General features: G+C 39.8%; 1 protein-coding gene across 1 annotated transcript; it reads left to right on the top strand.

Moving 5' to 3' along the window:
- Positions 1-1,664: 1,664 nt before the first annotated feature.
- Positions 1,665-22,087, top strand: LOC309499444 (uncharacterized protein; the record flags this gene model as incomplete). The annotated part of the gene is made up of 2 exons (XM_082170686.1): positions 1,665-1,772; positions 20,367-22,087. The coding sequence occupies exon 2, from the start codon at positions 20,372-20,374 to the stop codon at positions 22,085-22,087; it is 1,716 nt and encodes a 571-aa protein (XP_082026812.1). The 5' UTR covers positions 1,665-1,772; positions 20,367-20,371.
- Between the last annotated feature and the right edge of the window lie 443 nt (positions 22,088-22,530).

The following is a 22,530-nucleotide window of genomic DNA, read 5'->3' as shown; positions in this document are numbered from 1 at the left end:
CGATTATTGCTAAAACAAAGAAAAAACTGAATTGCTGGCTTCAAAGGGATCTATCTATTAAAGGAAGAGTTTTGCTCACAAAGGCCGAGGGACTTTCACGTCTCTCTTATGCGGCCCAATCTCTTTATGTTGATAAGTCCACATGTAAATTGATTGATAGAGATCTGACAGATTTTGTCTGGAAAAATAAGAACCACTATATGAAGAAATCGGTTATTCTAAACAATTATAACAAAGGTGGTTTAAATTTGATTGATTTTAGTTCTTTAAATTATACTTTTAAAATAAATTGGCTTCATCTGTATTTGAAAAATCAAGACTCCATCTGGAATATCTTCCCACAACAAGCTTTTTCAAAAATTGGGCGTATAAGATTTTTATTAATGTGCAATTACAACATATCTAAAATTCTCATCAAACTTTCAAATTTCCACCAACAGGTACTTTTGGCATGGGATTCACCCCCCATAAATTCTTTATCTGGAATAATCAAAATATTTTATACAAAAATAGATCTTTATTTTTTGATAAATGGTTTAATAACGGCTTACTTTTAGTATGTCAACTATTTAACAACCAAGGTTTTTTAATGACTTACAATGAATTTCTTTCTGAATACAATATGCCAGTGACCCCCAAAGAGTTTGCCGTAGTTATGGGAGCAATTCCAACAGGAATCTGTGTCCTCTTTAAAAACTACATTCACTCTTCTGCTATAATTACTACTTTTCCTGAGCCAATTGAAACTCCAATAGGTAAAATATGTTTTTCAGGAAAAAAAGAAAGAAATAATAAAGTTAGATCCCTTTTTCTTGAAAATATAATTTCTGTGTCTCCTGCAATCTCTTATTGGAGTAATGTATTTAAAAACTTAAATTGGAAAAAGATTTGGTCCTTACAACAGAAATATTTTCTAACTAATAAAGTAAAAGAAGTGTCCTTTAAAATAATAAATAAATTCTACCCTGTTAAATATTTTATGATTAAATATAAAAGTAATATTGACACAAGATGTTCATTTTGCCAAGTTCACACAGAAACTGTTTATCATTTATTTTGGTCATGTTTCTATACTGAACAATTATGGAAAAAATATTGAAATATTTATTAAAGATAATATCCAGCAAGATATATAATTAACATTTAAAGACATTATTTTTGGATATTTTGAGCCTGACCCCAATAAAAAAAAAAAGCCTGCTTTGTTATTAATTTATTTTGGCAAATTTTACATTCATAAATTTAAATTCACCAATAACAAACCAAATTATAATGACTTTAATTTGTGTACACTAAATGATGTATAAGATGGCTCTCATGATTTTTTTTTTCTTCTTCATTTCTCGTTATTTTTATTTGTCTATGCACTGATAATTTGTATGTTCAGATAACATTTTTGTAATTCTGATACAAAATTGTATACCATGTTTGTCATCTCTGTATTGTTTGCAAGCATAATAATAATAATAAAAAATAAAATAAAATTAAACCACCATACCTCCCCGGACATGTCCTCTTTTTGGACCTTAAAAAAGCCCAAAAAGCCCGGGATTCAGCGTTTGCTTTATACAGTCGCCGTTCATTCATTGTGTGCGTTTGTGCATTGCTTTAGGTCCCGCCTTCTCGCACGCCACCATTGGTCGGTCGGTCATGTACGTAACGCCGCGGGAACTTTGGAATGCGGAAGTGACGCGTGTCGCGAAAAAGCAAACACCGACAGCTCCAGCACTGAACCCCCATTCATTTCCAGTGTTTCCGAAGCACGCGCGCAGGTAAGTTGATGAAATTACTGTGTTTTTCACTTTTAAACACTTCAGCCGTCCTCTCGTGAATCTAGGCAGTAGTTGTGTTTATGTAGCCAGCTTTAGTTAGTAGTGATGGTGAAATTAAGCTTTGTGAAGCACTGGGGCTTTCCCCCTCGCCTGTATCGTAAAATGGTTCATTACTCGAAGCTTTTCAACACGTTGCACACTAACGACATCTTGTGGTCAAAAGGTGGAAAAGCTGCCTTTCTGTCCCAGTAGACCGTTTTTTTTTTTTTCATTTTAATAAATCACTTTGTGCTCTGTAAACCACAAAACAATACAATTAATCCTCATAATTCATGTGTTAGTGTTGATGTAGTTCTTATACAATGTATGAACAAACAACTGTATGAATTAATTTAGGATTAGGGGTGAGGAGGGCGTGCATATTACACGCCATAAAGTGCGTATTATATACACGCGAAAACTGCGTACCATATTTACGCTAAAACTCATTTTGGCGTATAAATGATACGAGATATTATATAGTGAATACATAAATAAATAAAATAAAATGAAGTAAAAAACAAAACAACAAAGAAGAAGAAGAAAAGGTTGGACAGGGGTGTTGCCAGCACCATAAGTTCCCACTGTATGCTAAATCATATTTACCATGACTATTATTTTATTTTTATCTCACCACATGCCACTACCAAATGCAAAAATGTTCCCCATTTATCAGAATAAATATAAATTATCCCGTGCAGACTATAGGAGAGTTTTTTAAGGGCTGCCACCGGCCCTAAATCCGAAAGCCACTCAAAAATAGAAGATTTCCTCAGTTTTTCTCAGTTATCATTTATAATTTCTTAATTTTATTTGAGAAAAACTGCTGTCAAATACACCTTGATACTCAAAGCTCTTCACTTCAACCCATCAAAATAAAACCCCGCTTTTTAACTTGACAGTAATTACGATTAATGTACTTATCAGAATAATTATAATAATCATAATAGTAAGTAGGGTATTGCAATTTATTTAAACATTGTTTAAGAAATATTAATTTTCCCCCATAATTTAATTGAGTAAATCTCTGTTGTGCAGCACTTTGCCAAAATATAAAAGTTATTTTCAGTTGATTACATTCTAAAACTTTATTTAAAGTATGCATTAATTTTAATTGCCACCATTTTGTATAGTATATTTGTGTTAAATCAGTACAGAAGCCAGAAAACAGTCAAACCAGAATGTTTTATTAATTATTAATGATAAATCTAAGTAGTTTAGCTAATCTGTAATTCAATTATTAAATTTAACTGATTGGATGTTTTTGATGAATGAAATAGAACAAAATATAATATGCTTTACAAATGAAAAATACAAACACACACACACACACACACACACAAAAACAGTTTGACCATTTAATACCGTGTATATTTTCTGTGATGATTATCATACCATGAAAATCTCATACCGTTACACCCCTATAGTTAATACCGGCCCTAAAGAACAATTACAGTGCTTTAAAGGGATAGTTCACCCAAAAATGAAAATTCTGTCATCATTTACTCACCCTCAAGTTGTTTCAAACCTGTAAGAATTTCTTTTTTCCAAACAGTTGATGGACCACATTGACTTCCATAGTATGTTTTTTCCTACTATGGAAGTCAATGGGTTCCATCAACTGTTTGGAAAAAATAAATTCTTACACTTAACTATCCCTTTAAACTATAGGACAGGAAGAGCTAAATAAACTAATCTCTGCATCTAAACCAAGCGTGCCGCACAAGCCCTGAAAAGTGAAGCCAAAACGTCTCGATCGCCCCCCGGTGGCTGGTCCTAGCCCCGCCTCCCTGTGTTATTCAACGGGACGTGAGACCAACTAAACAATTCAATTACACGTCAAATATCTTTTTCCAAATGTGGTTTCTTTCATTTGCTGTCGTTTTCATCACGCTGATGTAAGTTCAAGTGTCTGTTTAAAAAATAAGTTGGTTTTTAGTTAGTTACGTGATGTGGTGGTGTAACGTCATGATTGACAGCTGTGATTGACAGGTTCTCTGAGCGAAGTAGTCACTGAAGCACCAACGGACATTTTTTTCCGGCATCTTCGGAGGACTGAGGAGATTGTATTTACTTTATTTTAACAAGCCTCTTGTCGTACTGCAATCATTTTTTAAAAAGTGTGCAGAATCCACTCTCCCTGAGTGCATTGTTGTTCCCTGTAGCAGAAGAGCCTTTTCTCAATATCATGTTCAAGATCGTTCAAGCTGGCCGTTATTAAGCCTCTCATCAAGAAATCACAATTGGATCTAAATGAATTTGCAAATTACAGACCCATTTCAAATCTTCCATTTACGTCTAAAATACTAGAAAAAGGGTAACACTTTACTTGAAGGGGTGTGCATAAGACTGACATGACACCGTCATAATCATGACATGGCAGATGTCATAAATATGAAGGAGGTCTTATGCATGTTTATAACAACTGTCATTAAGTGTCATTCGCTCAATTATGACATTTTTAATGCAAATATGACATTGTTTGAGATGTCTTTGTTATGACAACTTGACATAAACCAATACATCATAACCTGTCAGTGTCTTTGTCATGACAACTTGACATTACCAAGACAACATAAATATGTCATAAACATGACATAGCAGATTAACTATCAAACTTAAGAAACCACTTAGCTTTATGGGTTAACATTACATTAAACTTTCAGGAGATTGGTTTTGACATTGGCTGTCATGAGGCTATTATAACTGTGTCATGAATGTTTTTCTTGACCTCAACTACAGTGGTACACATTTAATTTGTCATTAAAATGTTATAATGGCTTCATGACAGCCAATGTCAAAACCAACCACATGACAGTTTAATGTAATGTTAACCCATAAAGCCTAAGTGGTTTCTTAAGTTTGATAATTAATCTGCTATGTCACGTTTATGACAGGTTTTGTTGTCTAAGTAAAGTCAAGTTGCCATAACAAAGACATCTCACACAATGTCATATTTGCATTAAAAATGTCATAATTGAGCGAATGACACTTAATGACAGTTGTCATAAACATGCATAAGACCTCCTTCATATTTATGACATCTGCCATGTCATGATTATGACGGTGTCATGTCAGTCTTATGCACACCCCTTCAAGTAAAGTGTTACCAGAAAAAGTCGTGTCTGCTCAATTGTGCTTTTTTTTGTGTGCAAAATTATGAAAAGTTTCAGTCTGGATTTAGGCCACATCATAGCAACGAAACTGCACTCGTTAAAATTAAAAAAGACTTCTAGCTTCTGACCAAGGCTGTATCTCAATACTAGTTTTACTCGATCTTTGTGCTGCGTTCGACACTATAGATCATCAAATACTCTTAGGCTATGTTTACACGCAAACGATCTGAAGAGAAAACGAGAAACGCAAAAGTGGCGTTGCGTTATCACTTTTAATTCTGTGTTTAGACGAGCGTTATGGAGGGGAAATCTGCATGCATATGGTGACTCAAATGTGTGTGAAATTCGATGTAGTATTCACTCCAGGTGGCTAGGTGGCAATGTGAAGCACTGCCACACAACAACACCAAGTCCGCGCGGCTGCGTACAACCTTCCTTCTAGACTAACCTGGCAGACTTTTGCGTTTTTGCCCTTTAGACGGGAACGCGACAGTGGAGCGTTTTTAAGATTTCCACTCTGGAGGGTGGTTTCACTTTTTTGCGTTTTTAAGACCCAAAAACGCCTTCACCGTCTAAACGAAAGGCACATCTGATCAAATATTTTTACGTTTTCACCCGCGAGCGTTCTTGTGTAAACAGGGCCTTAGATCGCCTGGTGCAAGTAAGCCTGAAGATTTTCGACAAAAATAGCGGTTTCAGTCTCCAAAAACGCCGGATCCGTGTGGACGAAACGCCAATACGATAAAAAATGTATACGTATACAGCGAAACGCGTCTCCGTGTGGACGGGCCCTTAGTCTGGTGAGCCAAAGAAAAATTTCCACTTCGGTGGACAATAAAGATTTTCTTTTCTATTCTATTTCTATCGACTACAAAATTAGCCCATACATGACCATATTAGCCCAGTTCTGTCAACACTGCATTGGCTCCCTAATAAACATCATATACATTTAAAAATATTGCTGATTACTTACAAAGCACTAAATGGTTTAGCTCCACAGTGCTTGAGCGAGCTCTTAAAGGGGGGGTGAAACACTCATTTTCATGTTATGTTAATCTTGAGTACCTATAGAGTAGTATTGCATCCTTCATATCTTCAAAAAGTCTTTAGTTTTATTATATTTATAAAAGAAAGATAGGCTGTACCGAGTCTTTCCGGAAAAAAACCAGCGGCTGGAGGCGGGCCGTGTGGGCGGAGCTAACGCTGTGCTAACGCGCCGAGCTAACAACACACAGAGACATTTGAAGCAGTTTTACTCAACGCCCGGTTCCAACGCACGACCATGAACCTTTATCATTGTGACTGCTCGATCCTTAAGCATTAGACGATCTGCAAATCCGTCGATCTGGGCTTTGTTTATAAAACAATCATCGTCGAAATGCAGGGAACAAACAGTATACAAACATATTTGTATAGATTGTTATTGCTGCTTCCACAGACATCAGTGTGTATTTTACAAACTCCAAATGTATTGTTTTACTCATGCTTATGTGCATTTAAATATCTGAAACCTAAAATAAACATTATGAGGTTGAAAACACTGCTTAGTTGTGATATATGACAGCGCTGAACGCGTCCGACTCTGGCTCAGCGCCAGCCAACGCGTGAAAGCACAGTTTGAATCTGGCAGTTATGCGACGTCACTGAACATTATAAATGTGGCACCGTACTCTCAGGGGCACAGAGATAAAAATCCCATATATGAGACCATACCGCTCAAAAGGTTAATCATGCGGCGCCCGAGTGCATTTGACCGGCAGAAAATCGGCATTTGTCAGACTGACTGGCCGGTCGCCGGTCATGGCCGATCACGTGAAAATCGGCCAATTCCGATCACCACCCGATCAATCGGTGCATCTCTAATCTGGTGCACATTGAGTCCCCCGAATCCACTATTAAAAATACATAATCCACCCGCAAACCGCCCATATTCTTTGATTTAGATATCTGCATCTGATCACATTACAATTATTCAAATTCTCAGTGTTAAGCATGATAACATGGTAACATATCACACTGAAGTTGGCTAATTAAAAAAGAACATTTATTTAAAATAAAAGTTCTTCTTTTGCCAAAATTACATTTCCTTAATAGCCTAAACAGAAGCTTTACTCCCTTCAAACTTAAATTGTCAATGTTTCATTACATCACTGTTTGAAAACACTCTGAATAATTTTTTGTACCTTTATAAAAGGCATTTTTTTCCATAAATGTTTGCTCCATCTTTCATTTCAAAGTCTTAAATTTGATCAATATATTCAATTAAAATAATAAGGCACTAGGCTGTTACCAATCAAATTAAATAATTTACATTGAAAAATTATAACTGTATTAAATGAGATTATTTTAAATATTTTTGAATATACAAATAAGGAATGTTGAAAAGAATGATACTTTGAAACTAAACTGCCAGTAGGAGGCGGCAGGCGACCATCTTAATGAGCGAGTCATTGAGTCATTCATTCAAACGATTCGTTCAATCGGCTGATTTATTCAGAATGAAGCAGTTTATGAATAGTTAATTGAATCTTTGACTCAACCGATTCGTTCAAAACGTTGAATCATTCAGTAATGCTGCTGCAACAAGCTGTGAGATGCGTTACGGTTCTGCTTCGATCTTTGTTTGGAACTATTTTCGCTGCTGAAACAGAACAAAAACAGTCATTGCATCTAAAATGTAAGTGACTTAATTTTAACTATTTGTTTATTGAACTGTTATGAAATCAGTCTCGGTTTCAATCTTGATGGCATTCAGGAAAACATCACTCTGGTCGCGTGTAGCCTAGGCTATTGATTCTTAACTATAATATGTTATAAATAACTGCGTGAGCCTCAACAGCGCAACTTTGTTACCGTCAGTACATTAGGTAGGACTATATTATTATCAACTATAGGCTATCAATCGCCACTTACATTAAATGAAATAAAACAGAATCATCCTCACGGTTTCGGTGATTCCCTAGTTATTTTTTATTTTATATTAAAAATTGTTTTAATCAGGGCATTTGTCCGGATTGGCTACAATTCTCTCTCACTTTTATCTTCAAAAAAAGAAAAAAAAAACACACGTGTCCTGGACACAGTCTATGGTCCCGGACTCCCGGACAAGCGTTATTGTCGAGCCATATGTTTTCCTTGATTTGTTTTCCCTGAAGAGAATTACGTTGTTGAAAACGAAAGTAAAAGAGTCACGCACGTTCATTGCTTTTTACCGTGATGAGAGTTCCGTGTCTTTATTAAACTCAACACATTATAATGATTTATCTGTCATCCACCCTCGATTAATTGGAATGGAATATTTTATTACTTGGCCCGCCCGACCCGCGGATTATCCACGCAGCACTATACGGTTTGAAAATGGACAAGCGGTAACCGCAACAGAACCGTCACGCTGGGAAAAGTGTATCTGACCATGACTGTCTGTCCAAGTTTTGTCGAGAGCAACAGTGTTCATTACTAACCATTCAACTCCGGATTGATTCTGGAATCTTCGCTGGGGGAATAAGCATTAAGCACCGGCAACAATCCATCCTCTAACTAACGCATGCTCATGTTTTGATTCAGATCGTGCTCGAAGAGGAGGGGCTAGTCGTGCCTCCGTTGTCAGTTTTTTGAGAGAGAGAGGGAACAAGCAGCGCGCAGCTCTACAATAAAATAAAATTTTACCTATATTAAAAAAAAAATCTGAATCAATCCGTGGCGGTCAGCGACAGCGTTGATATTGTGGCGGGCCGCCACAAATTAATGAATGTATGGGAAACCCTGGAAGAAAGTCTGTCTAGCTTTGCCTAGTTCCATATTAAAAGCATGGATGCAGTCTTTGTAGATGTTATAATGGACTACAAGTTTTGTCTTCCGCCACATGCGCTCTGCTTTTCTGCATTGTCTTTTCATATTTTGCACTGCTGTTGAGTTTCTCCAAGGTGCTTTTTGTCTGCCACTCTTGTCTGGGTTGGGGGAGATAACCCCCCAATATTTTAATCTATGCATTACACCTAGGCCTGTCGCGATAGTCGATAAGTCAATTAATCGCACGATAAAAAAAAATGAGCTCGATAATTTTTCCGGCCGCGATAATTCCATTTGCATGCTTGTTTGTTTTCCTCGTCTCTCTCTCTCTACCAAAGAGACTGGATGACCACTCTCGGTTCCTAAGCGTATAGGAGGAGTGAACCCGCTTGTCAGTCACATGGTCTTTGTGTGGGAAAGCGCCGGCGGGACTGTTTGCGGCGACTGCCGGGAGAGAGAGAAGACACTTTGTGAGTTGCGACAGCGAGCCCGATCACATGAAAATGCGTATCTATACCACGAATGTTATTTCTCGTGCCATTTATACGGCAAAAATAGTTTTTGCGTGCATATGATACGCTCTTTATGGCGTGTAATACGCACGCACTCCTCACCCCTAATCCTAACCAAGTATTTTCAGTGCGTAGCATACACGCAATAAAGTGCGTCTCCGTCTTCCCGACAGTACACAATCACTCGCCAAAGTAACAGGAGGACAAAGTAACAGGAGGACAGTGCAAAATTGTGCGATATGGCTTGTTGAGGCTTTTTTTATTTGTTTACAAAGGTCCTAACTGTCAGTTTTGCCTGTTATGGAATTTATGCCTAATGTCTAAAGCCTAATGTTTAATATTTTTTGAAGTGCATTTTTGTTTACATCCATTTTATTTATTAACAGACATTTATTTTGTTAACAGACACTAAGAGTCCATTGCTTTTATTGTTTTTGGTTGTTTTGTTCATTTTTTTGGATATTTAAAATGTTTTCCGTTTTCAATGTTTAATATTCTTTAGAAATAAAAGTTTATAGATCGTTGGAAAGGTGTACCCGAATTATTATGCCATTATAATTATATTAAATGAAAATGGTCTCAGAACGACAATATTATCGTTTATCGCGATAATTTCTTGGACAATTTATCGTCCAGCAAAATTTGTTATCGTGACAGGCCTAATTACCCCCCCCCCCCCCCCCCCCCCAAAAGCAGCCAATTACAATTCCCTTGTTGTACTACCGAAGTTAATGAAAGGTGTATGATAATAATAATAATAATCAAGTTGTACGGCACCACAGCAATCAACTAACAGCTTAACGTTACATTTCTGTGGTAAATTGTAAACTACAGCTCCTGCACTGGGATTTAAGGATTATCTGGATAATCTGCGCAGATTTCAGTTGATGATTCTGTTTAAAGTTATTAAAAACGAATAGGGCTGGGTACCGAGTTCGATACTTTTTAGGTACCGACCGAATTGCCTCGATACTACCGAGTATCGAAAAATGACTTGTTTTTCGGTACCAGGTTTCGATACCTAAGGGGTTAACTCGTCAACGTCAGTGCTCAAACAAATACATATAAAATGCACAACGACACACGTAAAGTCGCTCACGCACATACACGCAAACTCTACACACACGAGACGCGCAGAACTCTCCGCGCACATACTCATATGAGAGGCGCGCGCTGTGATGTGGATAAGTCGATCAAATGAGTGGCTACATTTCTCCAGGCTCGACGCCAACAGCGCGCGATGCAGTATTTGCTGTAAAATAATTGCTGCAAAGACCGGTACCGCGACAGATATGATGAAGCCCTTGACAGTGCACGGAGTAAACATAAGAGCAGTAAGTTGCTGCGTCTTCGACTGGTAAATGAAGAGATACCTTGTTGATCACTCTGACAAATTAAAATAAGACCTACTGCATGTAGCCTGCCGTTCAGAAATGTGTTGGTTAGTCAGATTTTTTTTTTTTCAGTAAGGATGCATTAAAGTGTTCAAAAATGACCTTAAAACATGTGTAATGTTACAAAAGATTTCTGTTTCAAATAAATGCTGTTCTTTTGAAAATTTTATTCATCAAAGAAACATGAAAAAAAATTATCGTTTCCAAAATATTAAGCAGCACATTGTTTTCATATTTCTGAATGATCATGTGACACTAAAGTAATGATTTAGAAAATTTAGCTTTGACATCACAGGAATAAATTACATTTTGAAATATATTCAAATGAGACTTTAAATTGTAATACTATTTCACAATGTTGTATTTTTGATCAAATAAATTCAGCTTTGGTGAGCATGAGCTTTTTATATAAAAAAAATTGTTCCTTTGTGCACTGGCGAAGGAGCATGAGTCAAACTGAAAAAATAAAACCAAAGTTTTTCTGAAGGTAATGTGTTATGTAATCTTGTTAAAATGGGATTCATAAAATTGGTATCGAAAAAAGTATCGTTCAGGAACCGGTATCGAAATCAAGGTATCGGTATTGGTATCGAAATTTTTGGAACGATACCCAGCCCTAATAACGAATCATGAATGATAGAGAAAGAAAAGAGCAGAATGTGCTTTTATATTGCTTTAGAAATAAGTGATAAGTCACAAAAGAGAACTGAATTCTGCTCTGCGCGCGCTCCGAGCGCAACACGGACAAGCAGTCTTTGTCTCCGGTTCCACGCCTTAAAGGCCAAATAAACACAGAAATATTTCAAAATGCCAAGTCGAGTATTCCTGTATAAACAGTAGATGCAAGCTTGCACTATGTACATTTGTGCCAGTTGGAGCAAAAATCACAGGTTCTATTTAGTTATTTTTATTTATTATTGTATATGTTAATCTTCTCTTATGTTCAACAACGTAAAGATTAAAAATTATTTACTTTAAGGGGTCTAAAATAAAGAAAAGAGAAAATTGTTTGTTACTCCTGCACTTTATTATACTGAATGTCCTTTGTTTTTTGTTGTTGTTTTTTTGTACTTGATTGCAATAAATTATGGTTGAAAAAAATAAGAATCGTGTAAGAGAATCGTGATCTCAATTACCATGGAGAAAAATCGTGATTTACATTTTAGCAAGAATTCATTGAGGATTGTTGCACTGCAGCTGTCTTCTAGCCAGGTTTAATTTAGAAGCATAAAATCCAGGTTGTTTGTGGTCATTAAGTCATTGACTAGAAGTGATTTATTTTTAAGTGAGTGGATGTTTAAAAGTGCTAACTTCACAGTCTTACTTTTTGTCCCCACAGCAATCTTAAGCCGCTTTTCCACCGACATTACCCGGAACAATTTGTCCCAGGAACTTTTTTCCCAGGAACTTTTTTTGCCCCAGACCGGTTGCTTTCTGCGTTTACACCGCAGTCTAAAGTACCGGGAAGGTAAACTGCGCGCAACTGCTCCTCCCAGTCTGCGACGGACAGTAATCAGTTTTGAGCGCCACATTTATAATAGGCCTAAGTATGGAGGAGATTCAAACTGTGCTGCAGTTATGTATTGGTTTACTAACGAGGTAATTAACAAAACAAAATAGACGAGCACTGATACTAAAGCGTGTTCAGAAAGCTCGTATGCGTATAAAATTAGACAACGTATGTTATCAGTTATTGTGAGACGCCTGGGACGAACGCGCAAAAATTTCCTCTTTCGCAAATACGCTTAAAAAAAAGCCTGAACCCCGTCTATCAATCATAAATAGTGACAGTCTTGTAAATAGTTGTTTGTTACTAACCTCAAAGCGCTATTTCAATCCTGTTATAGTAAATTTGTAACATGGTTTGGAGTGCCTTGCAATAGATGACAATGTGTAAACATAATGACTTAATAATAAAAGCTGTGGCAGAAAAGAGACGAGCACTGATAAAGCGTGTTCAGTAAGCTCGTAATGCTAACGTTAGATATAAAATTTGTATGTTATCAGCTATTGCAGACATTGACCGTGAGATGGCTGGGACGAACGCGCAGAAAGTTTCCTCTTCCACAAATACCCTTAATAAAGCCTGAAACTCGTCGCCAGTCCACCAGTTTTTTTTTTTTATTAAATTCCATATTTGCAGACAGACATCTCTTACTGCATGAAGCCACGACACGAACCGCAATATATTTTTTAAAAAGGGAGGTTAAAAATAAATAAATGCTGCGTGGTGTCATCCAACCAAAATGCGGCGTGAACACAACCAATCAGCTTGTGCAGCGCACAAGTCCCACCCCTGAAAGTTCCTGAACTTTGAAAAAGTACTACCTCATGAGCAGGGACTATCGGAGGGGGAAATATTTACCCGGAACTTCATTTAGACCCTGGTTCCTGCGGTGTAAACACATCGAGTACCAGCCCAAAGTTCCTAGTTCCTGGGGAAAGTTCCTGCGGTGGAAACGCGGCTCTAGTTTGACATGTAATAGGCACCAAATTAGTTGGGTTTGCTGTACGGCTATTGAAGGCCTTAGACTTTCTATCTTGTAATAGAACAGCAATAGAGAAAGATACAGGCACACTGGGTTCCCGCTTGTTCTGTAAACATTTGATAAAGTTACTATTATCAAAGCAGAGACCCAACACACATCACTGAGAGCTGGTATCAGTTGTTTTTGGTTCACCTCGAGCAGATGGAGGAGGGTGTGGGCCCTGGCGTTGTGGCAGAGGCCGAAGAGCTCTCACAGGGGGAGGGGGAGCTGGGCCCGCAGGCTTTGGTGGTTGAGGTGCCTGCATATTTTTGCTTGATATCTGGAAAAAGAGTTGGATAGTTTGGTTCCAGTATACACCAGTTCTTCCATTTTCTGTGAGAAGCACAGAAGTGGCGATGCTGGAGAGAGGGAGAGAGTGTCTGGTGAAAGTGGCTGTTGCTCTGGTGTTATCGGAGGCTGTGATATGCTGACCTGGCTTCCCTGGCTGTTTTCCAGGAAGTCTTCCTTGGGTGCTGAATCTTGGAGCAGAGATATATCAATTAGATATTGTCCTTTAGCACTCTTGAACCAAGTTTGTTTTGGTGGTGGCCATCCTGATGAAACCGTTGTCTCTGACTCCAGAAAAGATTGAAGTTGTCAGTGAAGTTCACTCCTTTTATATTGAAGGTTTTTTGCAGCCATGTATTTAGCCCAAGCAACCGTGAAAACCTGTTTGTTCCTCTAGCTGAAAGAGGTCCATTGATGAATGTTTGAACTTTCAGTCTTTTAAGTGTTTCAAAAAGTTCATTGAAATCCTTCTTAAGGAGTTCTGACTGCTCTTTATGAATATAATTTTTCCCCACATGAATGATGAGTCGATTTGCAGTCTTATGTTTCATCAGAATGTTCTGAAGTTCCCTGTTTACATCAGAAGTTGTTGCTTGTGGAAGGCATTTAGTACGTAGTTGTATCCCTGCCGCTAATGTTTCTGATTATGGAGTCCCCCACTATCAGAGTCCTGGGCTCGCCGCTGTCTGCTCGACCTTGAGCGCCAGTTAGCATCAGTGTTAGCTACAGGCTGATTCAGGATCACATTCATCACGTTTGGGGATTCCTCATTTACATTCATTAGTACTTCAAATCTGTTCTCAAGAATGATGTATAGGCGGTGGTTGGAGACCAGTGTTTGCAATCCTTGTCAGAGCTGTATCTGGGGTAGAGGATGCTACTGCGGCAATATATGATGCTTGTGACAATCTGATGTCTCGAGTGCCTTTGGGTCTCGCTCCCTGTTTGTGCCATCGATTAGTAAGTTGATCGGCTTGTTTCTCTACCTGTCGAGGAGCACTAGTTTCATGGGACTCACCGGCTATATGCTGAGGGTGTCCGTGACAAAGCTCTGTTGTGTGTTCTGTAATTGTTAGGCCTTACAAATGTATAGTTCAGAAATGGTCACGTCTGCGTTGCCATGCAAGCCGGAATTATCCCGACGACGTTTTATCTGTATAGAGGTAAAGGGAAGGAGGCCTTCACAGGGGAGAGAATAGTTGACACTTCAGGACTGCGTTGTCATCGTGTCCTGGCGCTGGTCCTTCATCAGATCTGTATACGGCCTGGATTCGGCGGACAGCGGTAAACCTCGGGATAAACAGAGAGACTAATATTAGCGTATACGCCATCCTTTTTATGATGTACCAAGTACATCAGGATTTATGGGAAGTGTTTCCAGTCCTTATTCATTAAATTGAATAAGACTTAATATTTAGTTGCAAATCCTTTGCTTGCAATAGCTGCATCAAGCCTGTGACCCATTGACATCACCAAACTCCTGCATTCTTCTTTTGTAATGCTTTTCCAGGCTTTCAGCGCAGCCTTTTTCAGTTGTTGTTTGTTCTGGGGGGTTACTCCCTTCAGTCTCTTTTTTAGCAGGTAAAATGTATGCTCTATAGGGTTTAAGTCTGGAGATTGACTTGGCCAGTCTAAAACTTTTCACTTCTTGCCCCTGATAAACTCCTTTGTTGTTTTGGCGCTGTGTTTTGGGTCATTATCTTGCTGCATGATGAAGGATCTCCCAATCAGTTTGGTTGCATCTTTCTGTAAACTGGCAGACAAAATGTGTCTGTACACTTCTGAGTTCATTGTGCAGCTGCCATCATGTGTTACATCATCAATGAAGATTAATGAGCCCGTCCCAGAAGAAGCCATGCAAGCCCAAGCCATGACATTACCTCCACCGTATTTCCACCGTATTTCACAGATGAGCTTGTGTGTTTGGGCTCCAAACTTTAGCCTTTCCATCACATTGGCTCCTCTCTTTGGCTCTCAACGAAGGCGGTCGCATTTTCTTCCCTTCCTCTCCCTTATCTCCCCTGCTTTGCTCCTCTCGTCTCGTCTAGTCTACTGTCTTGTACTTTGAGAGACTCTCTCTGCACTGCTCTCCAAACTAAGAAATTATGGATTTGATCAACTGGTCTCTCAACGCAATTGACACCATCTTCTCGACGAGAAGCTTGGGTTCGGGGGAACCTGACTGCCCTGCCGGAACGTTCGCAGCTGGCTACACGATGGACGCGTGGGAGAGGTGGCGGGTCGTGTGTCTGGCGGCTCTTTCCGTGGAGGACATTGAAGATATCTACCTTTTCGGAACCATGATAACAGGTTTTCTGCTGTTTGGATTAGGCATTGCCCTGGTTTATCGAGGAATTAATAAGACGGTGACAGCTGTCCAAAACCCCACAAGGCTGCCCGTCATGATTGAAGCAGTGGGCAGAGCTGTCAGCACTCAGACTGTGACTTTGGTGACTATGAACCAAAATATTGATAACATCTTGGAGAAGCTTACAGCTTTGCAAAGGCAAATGGATCGTTTCGGAGACCCAAATGGACCAGGAGCTGTGTAAATTGGAATGCGGCTACTCGTCCCAAGACCAAACAACCCCAATCTTATCTGCTTTCGGCCCCCCTCTACCAGCACTGGCCTTGGCCGAGGCTGCTGCTGCAACAACAACTCCCTCTGGAGAGAGCACTGCAGCGAGACGCTCTTGCCTTCCTTCCCCCACTCCCCACTGACACCTGCTGATTGTTGACTCTGTCTGGGACCTGATCAAGGTTGACTCCATGGCAACTGCTGTGTATCGCTATGACATCCTGCGGACTGAAGCACCTAGATTAGGATGTCAGGCGTAGCGACTCTCGAGGCCTACACATACACGGACTCTTACATATACACAGATATGCAATCACCCTCCCCCACCCCCCATCCCTCGCCTTCGACGCTTTGTACCCCCAGTCTGACAGGCGGGTCTGACCAGCGCCGAAAATGGCTGCAGGACCGGATGGCTGCTTGCCTGTGCTGGGTTACCTCCACCCCCCACTGCCCTCCCCTGTTGCAAGTCTTGTGTGTTCATGTTGTGTACTGATTATGTGCTAATGTTGCTGAGGTGTTTTTTTACTGTTCCCAAACTGTACTCCTTACAGGAGCATAGTCTGGGGGTTGCCTTTTTTTCCTCCTCACCTCTCCTCATGTTATGCTGTATTTTTTTCCTCAATGCTCTGTCTTCCTGTCCTGTCTTCCCCCTTGTCATATTGTATGTATGTTTGTATGGACAGGTTGATGGCGGAATTTCGCTGGTACCTGTGACTAGTGACCAATAAAGCTACTACTACTACTACTACTACTACATTGGTAAAGGTTCATCTTTGTCTCATCAGTCCATCCTTGTCTCTGTTCTTTTTGGCAAATTCCAGCCTGGCCTTCATATTCTTCTTGCTAATGAGAGGTTTGCATCTTCTGGTGTAGCCTCTGTACTTTTGTTCATGAAGTCTTCTGCGAACAGTAGATTGTGATACCTTCACTCCTGCCCTCTGGAGGTTGTTGCTGATGTCACTAACAGTTGTTTTAGGGTCTTTCTTTACAGCTCTCATAATGTTTCTGTTGTCAACTGCTGATGTTTCCTCGGTCTACCCTTTCGAGGTCTGTTACTTAGTATACCAGAGGTTTCTTTCTTCCTCAGTAATTTTCAAATGGTTGTACTGGCTATGGCCAATGTTTGTGCAATGGCTCTAATTGATTTTCCATTTTCTCTCAGCTTCACAATTGCTTGTTTTTCACTCATGGACCGCTATCTTGTTATCATGTTGGTTACACGTCTAACTATAAATGCAGTCTGCACAGGCAAAACCAAAATCTGAAACTGAGCGCAGACGTTCAGTGCTATTTATTGTTTGAATAATCAATGTAATAGGACACGCCAGGGCAACAAAACACACCTGCCAGTCACATGTTCCAATACTTTTGGTCACATGAGCAATGGGTGGGTTCAAACAAAAGGTTATATCTTCTAAGTGGAGTACCGCAGGGATCTGTGTTAGGCCCTCTGTTATTCTCAATATATATGCTGCCACTTGGAAATATTATAAGGAAACATGGAATTAGTTTCCATTTGTTATGCTGATGACACTCAAATATATATTTCATCACGGCCAGATGAAAACGCTAAATATCCAAATTGACAGAGTGTGATAAAGATATAAAAGATTGGATGACGCGCAATTTTCTTTTATTAAATCCAGACAAGACAGAGGTACTAATCATCGGTTTAAAAAACGCCCACAAAACCTCTCACACTACAACTTTAACATAGTAGGATGTCCTGTTACTTTATCCACTACAGTAAAATACCTGGGTGTTATACAAGACTGCAACCTGTCTTTTGAAAATTATATTTTGAGATTTCACCAGAAGGAATATGAGGCGCCATCTAGGGCTTAAATCAAACTTCATTCACGCACATATGAAACCCTTACATACACATATACTAAGTAGTCACACATACATGTATACTGCTGAATGCTCAAACTAATACATATGAAATGCACAACATCACATCGTAAGTCGCTCACGCACACACACGCAAACTCTACACACACGAGACGCGCTTCCATATACATATTGCATGTTTCAGGCTTCCTCTACTTTCAGAGTCATCCTGCAGATATGAGGGTCGTATTTTAATTGTGGTTGAATACAAGCTCCCCCATGTTGTGGTCACCAGGTTAGAGGTCCTACCAGGTCTTCCTGGAGGTAAGCTCCCTTTAGGCCCTCACAGGCCTCCTCAGTGTTTTGAAACACAAACACTGGGTAGATCCATGGATCGAGTAGAGAAACTCCCCTCGCTTGTAAGGGCTGTAAAGCACTATGCTGAGTCATACTCTCCAGGATGTCCCGTCTCTGAGATCTGGGCTGAGTGGTTCACTGCCTGAGCGCAGTCCCTCGGGTTGGATGCCTTCCAAAGGCAAGTGTCCAGAGGCTCTGTCTTCGGACAGACAGGAAGTGGCCAGACTGTAGTGTCTTATGTAGTGACACCAGGTCAGGCCTGCCTGGTGGCATTTCAGGTGGCACCTTCCCCTGAATAGTGACTGGCTGGGATTCCCTCGGGTCCCCTAGCCACATTCCCTAGAAGGGACCCTTTCTAGTTTTTGAATTGTGGTCCTAGGCCTTTGAGCTGGCCCAGGTAGACCTTCCTTTAAATCTGCAGAGGTTTTTCTGTGGTATCCTTTAGCTTGGGCTATGACCGTAGGGAATGCTGTCACTGACAGCCCAGTGTGACCTGAGGGCATGCACTCCCCTTAGCATGGTGGCGTTGGTATATCGTTCCCCATTGCGGCATTCTGACGTAGTGTAGAATTCCCTTTCGAAAGGGAACGTCTCAGGTTCCCTGAGAACAGGGAACGAGACACTACGTCTTTCTGCCATGCCTCGGGGCCTGCCTGCAACAGTCCCTTCAGACGATAGGATGTTGTCTTGTGTGCAAGGCTCCCCTTTATACATCCAGGTCGCGCGTTAATCAATCAAGCTGATGATTCACGGGCTGTCGCCGGTCAACATGATTGACGTGAGTTGATATTTGATTTCAGACACCTGTCACGCCTGAGGCGTTCCCCATTGCGTCATTCTGACGTAGTGTCTCGTTCCCTGTTCTCAGGGAACATAGGTTACAGTCGTAACCTGAGACGTTTCTGATGCAGAAAAGTTAGTTCATGCATTCATGACCTCGAGACTAGATTACTGTAATGCTTTATTAGCCGGTTGTCCTGCATCCTCAATAAACAAGCTACAGTTAGTCCAAAATGCAGCCGCTAGAGTTCTTACTAGATCAAGAAAATATGATCATATAACACCAATTTTATCATCACTACATTGGTTACCTATAAAGTTCCGTATTAATTACAAGGTATTGCTACTGACTTATAAAGCCCTAAATGGCTTAGCTCCAGTCTATTTAACGGATCTTCTATCGCCCTATAATCCATCACGCTCTTTAAGATCACTAAATTCAAGGCTTTTGGTCATACCTAGGATATCCAGATCCACCAAAGGAGGGAGAGCATTTTCACATTTAGCTCCTAAACTCTGGAATAGTCTTCCTGATACTGTTAGTTGCTCAGCCTCGCTCTCCCAGTTTAAAACTAGATTAAAGACGCATCTCTTCAGCCAGGCATTCATACTTTTAATCTTACAGTTAAATCTGACCTCTAGTTCATAAACACCAGAGGAGAACTGGCCCCCGACTGAGCCTGGGTTCTCCCAAGGTTTTTTTTTCTCCATTAGGTCACCTGATGGAGTTTTTCAGTTCCTTGCCACTGTTGCCTTTGGCTTGCTCAGTTGGGGATATTTGGGATATTTCATTTAATTAATCAATCAATAATTCTATTGATCAGCATTATCAAACGTGGACATTTTCCACTAGAAACAAGCATTGATGTATTATTTTAATTTAATACTGTGAAGTTGCTTTGATACAATCTGTATTGTGAAAAGCGCTATATAAATAAACTTGACTTGACTAAGTTGTGTATCAGATCCAAATGTAAATACCTGGAAATAAAAGCTGAAATGTTGATCTCTTCCCTCATATTCATCTTAGATGTCAAACATATACAGTCCCCTCCAAAAGTATTGAAACAATTACAGATTTTGGCAATTCCTTTCATTTTTCTGTAGACAGATAATAATAGGCAAATGCAAATGATCAATTCGAAACCATTCACTTGCCTTTTGACGCCACCTTTTCCACCTTCACAATCATGGAAAGTTTCAAGGACATATAATCAATTTATAAAAAGGCATCAAATTATCATAATATTTTATAACAGTTGTCTACTTTCTACCATTACATCAAGGCTCACTTTCATGTCCTTTCACTTTATATTTCTCTCTGGTTAATTATTTTGATGTACTGAAAATTAAATTTAATATTTTTGTCTTTCATGTCAGACCTGATGGAAGTGAAGGAGGAGAGTGAAGAACTGAGTGAAGTGAAGGAGGAGAGTGAAGAACTGATGGAAGTGAAGGAGGAGTGTGAAGAACTGATGGAAGTGAAGGAGGAGAGTGAAGAACTGAGTGAAGTGAAGGAGGAGAGTGAAGAACTGAGTGAAATGAAGGAGGAGAGTGAAGAACTGAGTGAAGTGAAGGAGGAGAGTGAAGAACTGAGTGAAGTGAAGCAGGAGAGTGAAGAACTGAGTGAAGTGAAGGAGGAGAGTGAAGAACTGAGTGAAGTGAAGGAGGAGAGTGAAGAACTGAGTGAAGTGAAGGAGGAGAGTGAAGAACTGAGTGAAGTGAAGGTGGAGAGTGAAGAACTGAGTGAAGTGAAGGTGGAGAGTGAAGAACTGAGTGAAGTAAAGGAGGAGAGTGAAGAACTGACATTTTTAAAGGAAAGAAGAGCCAAGAAATCTTACACCTGCACTCAATGTGGAAAGAGTTACACAACCAAACAAAGTCTTGAGTGTCACACGAGGATCCACAGTGGAGAGAAGCCGTTCTCATGCGATCAATGCGGGAAGAGTTTCACACACATATCAAGTCGTAATCAACACATGAGGATCCACACCGGAGAGAAGCCGTTCTCATGTGATCACTGCGGCAAAACATTTCCTAGTACATCAGTCCTGAAGGCACACCTGAGAGTTCATACGAAGGAGAAGCCACATTTATGTTTTGTGTGTGGAAAAAGTTTTTCACTTCTGCCATATTTACACACACATCAGAAAATTCACACTGTTGTGAGAGAGTACATGTGCTTTGAGTGTGAGAAGACTTTTACTACAGCACACAGTTTAAAACTGCACCAGAGAATCCACACTGGAGAGAAACCTTACAAGTGTTCACACTGTGACAAGAGATTCAGTCTGTCAGCACATCTGAAAACACATGAGATGATCCACACTGGAGAGAAACCTTACAAGTGTTCACACTGTGACAAGAGATTCAGTCAGTCACCACATCTGAAAACACATGAGATGATCCACACTGGAGAAAAACCTTACAAGTGTTCACACTGTGACAAGAGATTCAGTCATTCACCACATCTGAAAACACATGAGATGATCCACACTGGAGAAAAACCTTACAAGTGTTCACACTGTGACAAGAGATTCAGTCATTCACCACATCTGAAAACACATGAGATGATCCACACTGGAGAAAAACCTTACAAGTGTTCACACTGTGACAAGAGATTCAGTCAGTCAGTAAATCTGAAAACACATGAGAGGATCCACACTGGAGAACAACCTTACAAGTGTTCACACTGTGACAAGAGATTCAGTCAGCCAGCACATCTGAAAAGACATGAGAAGATGCACACTGGAGAAAAACCTTACAAGTGTTCACACTGTGACAAGAGATTCAGTCAGCCATCAAATCTGAAAACCCATGAGAAGATGCACACTGGAGAAAAACCTTACAAGTGTTCACACTGTGACAAGAGATTCAGTCGATCAGCATATCTGAAAACACATGAGAGGATCCACACTGGAGAAAAACCTTACAAGTGTTCACACTGTGACAAGAGATTCAGTCATTCATCATTTCTGAAAACACATGAGATGATCCACACTGGAGAGAAGCCGCACGCGTGTGATCAGTGTGGGAAAAGTTTCTGTATTAAAAGTCGCCTAAAGCTACACATGAAGGTCCACACTGGAGAAACCACTTAAACACAGTCTGAGATCACAGTAAGTAGTTTATTTTCATGTGCTGAGCAGCAAAGCTCTTCTGTCAAGTCATTTTCATTTATATAGCGCTTTTAACAATGTAGATTGTCTCAAAGCAGCTTTACAGAGATAAATGTATAATTTAACGTAAGATTGTTTTGGCTTAATAGCGGTTCTTTAATAAAGTTATTTTCCAGCTAAAGTTAGTTTTGATTGATTCGCTTCCGTCGCAACGATCATTTGTTTTTAAATTAGGGCCGCCAAGACGACACCATTCTCTCTACACAGACTTTAAACGCGAACCTGTGAGAAACGCTGATGGCGTTCAGATGCGCATTAAGAACTGTTCTATAGTTATGTGCGTTTGAATATATGTGTGCAGGTTTGGAATTCCCTGCAAACCAAGCCTAAACAAATTACTGGTGTTTCCTTATAGTTTTGATTCA

Source organism: Leuciscus leuciscus (assembly GCF_965113295.1).
Source record: "Leuciscus leuciscus genome assembly, chromosome: 1".
Lineage (NCBI taxonomy): Eukaryota > Metazoa > Chordata > Actinopteri > Cypriniformes > Leuciscidae > Leuciscus > Leuciscus leuciscus.
Note: the sequence above shows the minus strand (reverse complement) of the source record. Positions and strands in the feature narration are given on the sequence as shown.